A 10219-nucleotide genomic window follows, 5' to 3' on the forward strand; every position below is an offset into this window, starting at 1 on the left:
TGCTCTGTAGATGAAGCACCTGGCAAAATTCTTTGTTTCAGGAGTACAAACAGCAATCCTAGAGTCCATTTGGCAGCATAATATTTTAACGCATTGGCCCAATAAAAGCATAAGTTCTTTATTACTGCCTGGAAACACCACATGATCCGAACTGTAGGGGCTAGCACATCTTTCCAGAGCTTCCTAAGCAGAATGCAACGCACTGTGCTTGACATCTTTTGGCTGAAGTGACACAGAATGACAATCCCAGTCACATGGGCAGTGATCCAATAGAAGATTAGCTTCCCTATTGTGGCTAGAGGATGTAGCAGTGTCTTGTACAGTTTTACAAAAAAAGAATATATCAAGAAGCAAAGTACCATGAGCTGGGCTTGGGGAAGCTGTAAAGTCTGTTCTGCTCTCCGAGTCATAATTTGCTTTCCAAATGGTTGGTAAACTGCACATCTTTTATTGCCCAACATGTTGTTAAATTGGGCCCCTGATATGTAAGGCCACTCTCACTCCAGCACAAATTTCTTCCCTTCCCTTTGCATCTGTTTTGAGATTCCTTCTACGTAACTAGATATCTCACCAACAAGCAATTACATCAGAAAGAGAGCCAAATATGGGCATGATATGTAGTAGGCTTGCCAGGTTGAACTCCTGGCATTTTATGACATCAGTCTTAAAAATAACTATTGAACAAGATTCAGATGCATGGTTTTTCTTTACCTCTATAAAGGGGGAAGATATGGGTGGGTAGGAAGCTGAGAATGAAGAAGATATAGTTAGAAGATACAATGGGGACTTCTAGTAAAAAGTTAAAATGAACTCTAGCTTATATGATAGTCAGAATATTGACAGGAAGTATTTAATTTTGATTTTTTATAAATATATTATTTCAATTTATGTGGCTACCCATCTCAAAGTCATGATCCTAGGAAACTAATAATGTAAAAGAAAATATAAAAGCATAAAAAACAGGGAGAAAAATCCCCACACCTAGAAAACAGACCCATTAATCACAGGTCAACATAACCCAATATAAAGGCTCAACCCCATCTCCTGACTCTTCTGGCCTGATGATAAAACCAAGGCCTTATGAAAGACAGACGGGGTCAGGGCAAATCTAGACTCAGGGGGAATGATATTCCAAAGGGCAGGCACCACAACAGAAAAAGCTCTCTTCCTGAGTTGCACCAGATGAGATTGGTTAGCAGGCAGAATCCGGAACATTCCTTTTTTGTCAGACCTATTGTGACAGCTTGACATAATCAGAAAGAGGCGATTCCTCAGTTTTTCTTGTTCAGCCTTCTTCATCTTAACAGTATTTTCACTTTCCTGTCTTGTTCTCTGTGAACATTTGTGCCCAATCCTTCAAGAAATCTTGGATTGTTTCCAATTTTTTAAAATTTACTACTTTAAAAATGTTTGTGTGTGTGTGTGTGTGTGTGTGTGTGTACCCATATGGAACTGCCTTAAATAACCTTGACCTCTAGTTTATTTGGTTATACCAAGAGAAGTTAATGCTAATTTTCACTGATATTCTTTTTTAACATATTACACAGCACATACATTCCATGTAGCTTTCCTATGCATTACAGATTCCATATCTCTGTGGAACGTCTGGCTATAAAACTGTCTACATTTTATTTTTAAAAAGCATGCTTCACACAGATTTTGCTGAGTGCCCTTTAGTATAAGAGGGAGACTTTGAAATAATCAAGAGCTTATACAAGCTTAGATGTTTAGGTTTTAAAAATTGTGTACGTTGGATGGAAACTAGTCAAGGAGAGAAGCAACCTAGAACTAAGGAGAAACTTCCTAACAGTTAGAACAACTAACAACTAACTACAACTAACCAGTGGAACAACCTGCCTCCAGAAGTGGTGAATGCTCCAACACTGGAAGTTTTTAAGAAGAGACTGCAGGTTGGACTAGATGACCTCCAAGGTCCCTTTCTTCTTCTTCTTCTTCTTCTTCTTATTATTATTATTATTATTATTATTATTATTAGAGGGCTGTACTCTGCTTCCAGATAGCTAATGAAAGCAAGTCCAGAAGTTGTATATCTTTGAATACTAAAACGCTAGTAAAGTAGAAGGCCATCACAGAGGGCCTTCCAAATAAGTCTGAGCTTACAAGTTTGGGCTGGGTCTTGGAACTTTTTGTTGAGCTACCTCGGGGTGGACCATTAATTTTCCCAACGGACCACAGGAGAAACGGAGACTGTCTTGCTGCCACCGCCCACACCGCACGAGTAAGACCAAGACATAATTTTCTGAGAGCCTGATTCCGAAGGTACATTCATTCACAAGCGATTCTACGTCAGCTTTGATACGAATTACATTCCTAATTGATCCTTCGCTTTGCAAGCCCGTCTCCTGACGTCATTGAAGCTCTTTCAGCTCCCGTAGTCCCGCCCCACAATCAATGGTATCACTTCCTTCTACCCGCCTCGCGATATTTCTTACGCACACGTACGAATGATTTAAAAGGCGCATGCGTAAAAGGCCAGAAAGGCGTTTCGGCGTTAACTCCCGGCAAAAGGAGATAAATAGCGCATGCGCGCCCTTTGTCTTCCCTTCTGCTTCGGCTCGGAGAGAAAATGGTAGGTGGTTGAGTGGGGATCTGCGATATGTAATCTATTGCCATCGCTTCGAGAGTGTCTCTCACGTGTAAAAAGCCAGGTTTTTCCTACTCATATTTGATCAAAGGTACCCGGATAAGTATTTTGGGAATCCCTATGTCATCAATGAATGAGAGACCTGGGCCTGTTAAGGTTCTAAGAATTGGCCTACTGTCAAATAATTAGTTCTCCCTTAACACGCAGAATTGAGGATTTAAATTAGACATTCCTCTATGGAGGCTGGCTGGATTGTTTGAGGAATCTGGCCTAGTTATTCGGGATATAATGCAGCTATTCGAATTAGGGCCTAGCTTATTTCCCAGGGCCACGTGGAAAGTGAGTCGCAGGACTTAAAGCCTTTCAATAAGGTTATTTCTGCGTGTACTGAATTCGTCCATTAATGGATGGGATTAGTGGAGAATTAAGCTTTACTTCCAGTTGTATAAATATTATTTGCAATGCTGTGCCGTGATGGGATATCGTTTGCCTGACCAAAGTCCCAGTTGCTTGCCCAAGTGCTAACTCGCTGTTCTTTAGAATGATTTAAGTATGTAAAACCCCTGTAGGATGATGTTTTTTTCCTACAATAGAATTGTAGCACATGGGGGAGGGAAATCTCGATTTTGAATGTGATTACAATTCTTTGTGAAACTACCCACATACTCTTCGTAGGGATGAGAAAAACATGCAATTCTTGCCCGCCAAAAATAAACTATTATAATGCTATTTAAAAGGGCATAGTTGGTATAGGGGAAAATATAGTCAAGCCAGCTTGGTCTTTTTCTCAAGGCATATACCTAATAAAAAATAATAGAAGTGATTCTTTTGAAGTAATATGTATAAACTTATGGGGTAGTAACAGTCCTGGGAGCGTAATGGTTGTATTTATGCCTTAAATCTTAAATTATTTTAGAGGAAGGATTTTAATGAGCGGAATACAACTCTTGTTCAGTGGAGGTTTTTTGCTTTAAAGGGGTCCATGATTTGAAATAATTTGTGGGTTTTTTTCCTTACCTAGTCGCATCGCAAATTTTCAGCTCCCAGGCATGGGTCTTTGGGCTTTCTGCCACGCAAACGTAGTTCTCGCCATCGAGGAAAAGTGAAGAGTTTTCCTAAAGATAATCCTAGCCAGCCAATCCATCTCACTGCATTTCTTGGATACAAGGCAGGCATGACCCACATTGTCCGAGAAGTTGATAGAGTTGGGTCCAGTAAGTATTCTTTTACTCTGTGGATGAGAAATGGGGGAGAGGGGAGTGAAACTAGTGTTTGCAACTAGTGCTTAAGATGTACATGATTAAGATATAGCATCAAAATAACTCATATTTCTAATGGAGACTGTAGTTAGACTAAGTTGCTTAGCCAGTCAGACTGCAGTTGGAATACAGTTGGGAAGTCTGATGTGTTCTGTCTTTTTCTGATTGTGTAATGGTTTGGCTTTTGTATAGGTATAAGATAACATCTTTTAATCCCCTTTGGGTTTCCCACGGTAGTTTTCACTAAGGAGTTTAATTTGAGTTAAGATGGGCGGCCTATAAATTTTATAAATAAAAAAAAATAACTTGCAGAACTGAATGATTAGATTATTTCTGGGCGTACCTTTTGCATTGTCCATTAATTACAAGAAAACAAAACTTGGTGCTTTAAGGAAAACTATGTAACATCTGATTCACAGAGGTGAACAAGAAAGAAGTTGTGGAAGCAGTTACTGTGGTGGAAACTCCGCCTATGGTCATCGTTGGGATTGTTGGCTATGTGCAAACTCCCCGTGGCCTTCGCACCTTCAAGACTGTGTTTGCGGAGCACATCAGTGATGAGTGCAAGCGTCGTTTCTACAAGAACTGGTATGATAACTGAATTTTCCTATGTGGGAAAGTACAAAGTTGTATTAGATTTGGCTATATGGTACTTCTGGCAGGGATTACACAATCTCAGTCTGGAACTAGAGCACTAAAAGCTGTACTGGAGGATTTTGTTCCCTTTGAGATTTAGAAATGAAACATTCAGTATCTGCACTACACATGATGATTTTCTCGACGGGCGGACATAAGGAATCGCCTTTGGCGTTTGTTGCTGATTGTCGAGTGTACTGAGTGTAGTTTCCATCAGGGTGGTATAATTCAAGAATTTCTGACGTACGATTGGCAAATGAGTGATCATTCAGGAAATTATTTTCACTAGCAAGAAGTTCATGTTAAAGTGAACCTGGCATGTAAGGCAAGATTATTTCTGTACATACTAATGTTCTTTGGCATTTGTGGCAGCTCCGCTCAGCATTGGCAGCTTGGCCACTGTCTGATGAGCTCCAGGCTCCGCTTGCCATTGGAAGCAATGGCAATGAGCCTATTCAACCCCCTGGCGGTTTCTTCCACTCGGCCACCTCCCTGGGTGGGCTGATGAAGGACTGTGCCAAACCCCCTCTGTGCTCTGCTCCTTGAAGGCATAAGTCCAAGAAGAAGGCCTTTACCAAGTACTGCAAGAAGTGGCAGGATGAAGAAGGCAAGAAGCAGCTGGAGAAAGACTTCAACAGCATGAAGAAGTATTGCCAGGTCATCAGGGTTATTGCCCATACTCAGGTGAGTACTTAACCTGTTTTTCTTCCACACGTAGATTTACAGACACTGAAGTCTTATCCAAGGAATTGCTGCTGTTGCTATTTTTAAATTTTTAACTTCTAATATTACTAAACACTTTGTAAAGTACAGTTGCCCTCTGCTCTATAGGAACTAAATTGTCCTAATGGACACTTCATTGGAAAATTTTGGCTTCCCTGAAGGGTTTCAATTTTATTGAGTATTTCACATGGTCTATTTGTTACTTATTCAGGGACGCGGTGGCTCAGTGGGTTAGGACGCTGAGCTTGTCGATCAGAAGGTCGGCAGTTTGGCGGGTCGAATCCCGAGTGCCGCGTAACAGAGTGAGCACCTGTTACTCGTCCCAGCTTCTGCCAACCTAGCAGTTCGAAAGCACGTAAAAATGCAAGTAGAAAAATAGGGACCACTCCGGTGGGAAGGTAACAGTGTTCCTTGCGCCTTTGGCGTCTACTCATGCCGGCCACATGACCACGGAGTCGTCCTCGGACAAGCACTGGCTCTTCGGCTTTGAAACGGAGATGAGCACCGGCCCCTAGAGTCGGAAACGACTAGCACGCATGTGCGGGGGAACCTTTACCTTTACCTTTTACCTATTTGTTACTTCTTATTCTGCCTGTTAATCATCTGGGTTTTGCTTATAATCAAACTGTTTTATCAGTTTTAGAAAGAAAAGGTAGTTGGTAATGCTGGTGCTTTTTTATTTTTGCTTTTTAAGCACACAGGGCTTTGAGTGGCCTATTAGAACAAATATTGTTCATCTTTGGATGATTTCATTGAAGATGTTAATCTGATGGCAGGAAAAATTCACAGATGAATAAAATGAAGCATCTTGTACAAACTGAGTAATATTGCTTCTGTTGGTCCCTCAGATGCGAATGCTTCCACTCCGGCAAAAGAAATCTCACCTGATGGAGATCCAGGTGAATGGTGGCACCGTAGCTGAGAAGGTGGAATGGGCCCGAGGAAAGCTGGAACAGCAGGTGCCTGTGTCCACAGTCTTTGGCCAGGATGAAATGATAGATGTCATTGGAGTCACTAAGGGCAAGGGATATAAAGGTAACTGTTACTTTAGGTAGAACTATAGGAAGGCTGGTTTTTCAAATTATGTAGTTTGGGGTAACTTTTGACATTGTGACAAGGAGAGCAAATTGATCTGCAATAAGCTACCGCTCGGTGATGAGGACATGGAATATGCGCTGGGCACAGTGCCTGAGACCCATGAGGAATTTATTCCATGCTGCCTTCCTTCTGAGAGCATCATCATCATGAAGGATAAAAGGGAAACAGGGTGGTCAGTAGAAGAGTAACTGCAGAGGTTTCCTGGGTAGTTTACTTTTGTTTTTAGTATTTTCTCCTCAAAGAACTAAAAATTAACAGAGTAACTTGACAAGTTCTGTGTTCTTAGGAGTCACTAGCCGATGGCATACAAAAAAATTGCCCCGCAAAACTCATAGGGGTCTGCGTAAAGTAGCTTGCATTGGCGCATGGCATCCTGCTCGTGTGGCCTTCTCTGTGGCTCGTGCTGGTCAGAAGGGGTACCATCATCGTACAGAAATCAATAAAAAGGTAAGGGGTGTGCTTTAACAGTTTGCAGCATTCAGTTGGTACCCACCCAGGTTGAAGCATTATTCCCACAGTTCCTTGGCATTGGCTGTACTCATTACAGTTAGTATGAGTTGAAATACCATTACTTCTACTTTAAAAGCTTCTGTTTGGTTTGGGGAGAATACTGGCATATTGAGTGGATTTGGATTCATAATTTTGAAAAGCACAAGATAGCTGATATTGTTAATTGAAGATTTGCAGTGTCAGTGTCAAACTGCTGTAGAATAAATTTAATTTTACATATTGTAACTATGTACATGTGTGTAAAATGTTTGGTTAGTGTCAAATCTTGGTTGGCAATTGGCAGGAAAAAAATCCGATGGATGTTAATCAGAAGTCCACAAATGATAATACAACTTTCAGCTGCATTTTAGTTTGCAGTTATCACTCAGCATTTGCTGACAGGCATACAGAATACTTGGAACAAAATGTACAGTCTTTTTACCTGCACGGGTAACAAATAATGAGTATGTACTGTTCTTCAGAAACTATTTCAGTATTGATGAACCTTTGCCATGTGTTGATTTTTTTAGATCTACAAGATTGGACAAGGTTACCAGATCAAAGATGGCAAGCTAATAAAAAACAATGCTTCAACAGAATATGATCAATCTGACAAGAGCATTAACCCTCTGGTGAGTTGTGTTTAAAAGTTGGAAATTAAGCAAACTTGAGTAGTAACGATAGGGTAGCCATGTTTTAATGGAGCAGAAATAGTTTTTATTATCCCTTTTGCTTACAATGTGTTTTGGTAGTTTTTGTTTGATTATTACCTGCTCTGGAAACTTTGCCTTGAAAAAAACCTAATCATTGAGTTTTTGTTAGCATCCAGAATAGATTCTAGAATAAGGGAACCTGGCTTAACTTAAAATATTGCTTCCTTACCACACAGGGTGGATTTGTCCATTATGGTGAAGTTACCAATGATTTCATTATGTTGAAAGGATGTGTTGTTGGGACCAAGAAGAGAGTTCTCACTCTGCGCAAGGTATGTTTCAAAGGCATTGGTGGTTGACGCTGAAGTTCCTCTGCTTCCTTGTCCAGACAGAGATTTTTCCAACAAGTATTTACCATTTGCAGAAACAACCTAGACAGATAGTAACTGACTCATAGTTAATTCTAATCATGTCTGCAACAACAGAAAACCCCGATTTAAGCATGAAAGCACTCAGGTTGCTCACTTCTTGTAAGTTTATGTCTGAATTCATTCCTTTTCAACTAGGATTCAGTGGAGCACTCCAATAGAATCAAGCAGTTAGTATACAGTTTGCATGTGTAGCATATAATCCAGTTCTTTCTAATCTGGACTCCTGTATATCCAGGAGCTGTGCTATCTAGAATTCTGGAAGTTGTAGCCAAGAATTGGAGAGCTCTTAAGATCTAGAGGGCTGATGTGTTCAGTGGAAGCTGTAGGTTTGCTGTAAAAGTAACTGTTGAGTTTTGAATAGGGGCTAATGAGATTTTCAAATTGACTGTTATCAATTTTTTTTAATCCTTTCCACTTTCCTATGTAGTCCTTGCTTGTGCAGACCAAACGTCGGGCCCTGGAGAAGATTGCCCTGAAGTTTATTGATACCACTTCCAAATTTGGCCATGGCCGTTTCCAGACAGCAGAAGAGAAGAAAGCTTTCATGGTAAGAATTACTTCCTTTCAATGTATTACCTTAAATAATGGTTTTACTTTGTCCTTTTTTTTGCGCCCTTTTGCTTACTATATCTACAGCATAATTCATTCCACAGTGATATAGAGTAACTGTTGAGAGTCTGGACAATAATCAAGGCTTGTATAAAATATTACCTAGATGAGTTGTGACTCAAATTCTGCTTTCACCATTGATAAAGATTTAATATAAATTGCAAACTTATATTGTTACTCTACTGAAGATTATCTGGAATAGATGCCCATATGGATTTCTTACCATTTCTGTATGATAGTGCATAACTTAAATTTTGACAAGAGGAAGTGGTTCCATACCTGAAAACTATACAGTTATACTTGATTTAGGTTTGCCATTTTTGGATTTGCAAAGGCATGGGGGAAACAAAGCCTATTTGGTGGCTATTTTTTCTTTGAACTTTTCATAATCTAAGAATTGAGAGCTGTACGTATACTTTGCATGCCCGTTTCATATTAAGATTCTCTGCTATGTGCAAAATTAAACATTAGTTACATTTTTAAGTGTTTGCCTTTAAAACTCTTAACACAGATTTATTTAGAGGAACCTATACAAGTTTGAGATCTTAAATGGGAATTGATTTGGTCCAATTCCAAAAGCAAATTTATTCTCTTTCCCATCCTTGATACGTTTAACACATTTACACCTCCAATATAAATGTATTGAACTTTGCTATGTAAATGTAGTTACTGAAGCTGTTTTTACAAGACTCCATCCAGCATGTTTAAAAATCTCCAAAACCAAAATACATTAGATATAGTTCAGAGGTCTCCAACCTTTCTGAGCTCACAGACCTGAGGGAAGGAGAGCAGCTTCAAAATTGGTGCACAAGGCCACGCATGCTGGCATGGCACTAGCAGCCACGTTTGCGCATGCACAAACAGCTGTGCACCCCCCAGGACAGCTAGTGGCCTGTTCATGCATGCGCAAACAGGCTGCACAAACCGCCCAGGCTAGCGACGCAAACGGGCTGCAGACACATGCCCCACATTAGCATCCCCATTTACATGCACAAACTGGGCTGGGGGGGGGAAATGCGCACCCACACGTGCACACTGGCCAGCCATTTCTATGGCCTAGTGGCCAAGAGCCAGGCTGTAGACCATAAGTTGGGGACCCCTGATGTAGTTCACTAGCCACATGGCTAAACTTCAAACATTGCTACATCAGATGTCCCGTAGGTGGCAACAGTCTCTCACTAATTGCTGTTCAATGGAGTATTTTCTGTCTTACAAAAAACCACACCTAAAGTATCCGTAACTGGTATTTACTATGTAAATTGAGATTTTTTTTTCCTCCTCTTTTCAGGGACCACTCAAGAAAGACCGTATTGCCAAAGAGGAGGCTGCTTAATATCTGGCATATTGTAATTTTCATCTGTAGTTTATAATAAAACTACAAATAAAAGCCTTTGTTTTGCCTTGTTGCTGCTTATCTGTGTTTAGGCTTTAATAGATTGCTTAATATCAAGTATTGATCTATATGTTCAGTAGTTGTACTGTCAAAGAAAAAATAATAGAGTAGTTGATACCTTATTCTGAAAGCCATTGATCTAAATTAAAATTTATTTGGCTTTCCAGTGTTTAGAAATATTTGCCATTGATTTTGACAGCTTTTGTACCTGTAACAATCTATTGCATTTCATTAAGGAAGATATATGAAGCAGACATTTAATGTATGATATTGTAAAGAAAGGTCTCCAGAAAGAATCAGTGGAGGCAAAGACAACCCCCCTG

General features: G+C 40.1%; 1 protein-coding gene across 1 annotated transcript; it reads left to right on the top strand.

The window, feature by feature from the left end:
* The first annotated feature begins 2500 nt into the window (after positions 1 to 2500).
* Positions 2501 to 9893, top strand: RPL3 (ribosomal protein L3). The gene is made up of 10 exons (XM_083366005.1): positions 2501 to 2590; positions 3627 to 3819; positions 4284 to 4452; positions 5049 to 5184; positions 6072 to 6258; positions 6608 to 6768; positions 7341 to 7442; positions 7700 to 7795; positions 8322 to 8441; positions 9792 to 9893. Exons 1-10 carry the CDS (start codon positions 2588 to 2590, stop codon positions 9834 to 9836), a joined length of 1212 nt encoding a protein of 403 aa, XP_083222131.1. The 5' UTR covers positions 2501 to 2587; the 3' UTR covers positions 9837 to 9893.
* Positions 9894 to 10219: the final 326 nt, after the last annotated feature.

This window comes from Vipera ursinii (assembly GCF_947247035.1).
Source record: "Vipera ursinii genome assembly, chromosome: 6".
Taxonomy (NCBI): Eukaryota; Metazoa; Chordata; class Lepidosauria; order Squamata; family Viperidae; genus Vipera; species Vipera ursinii.

Coding starts and splice junctions, on each gene's coding strand:
- RPL3 (XM_083366005.1), top strand. Junction 4,453..5,048: donor CGTCGTTTCTACAAGAACTG/GTATGATAACTG, acceptor TGCTCCTTGAAG/GCATAAGTCCAAGAAGAAGG. Junction 7,796..8,321: donor GAGTTCTCACTCTGCGCAAG/GTATGTTTCAAA, acceptor TTTCCTATGTAG/TCCTTGCTTGTGCAGACCAA.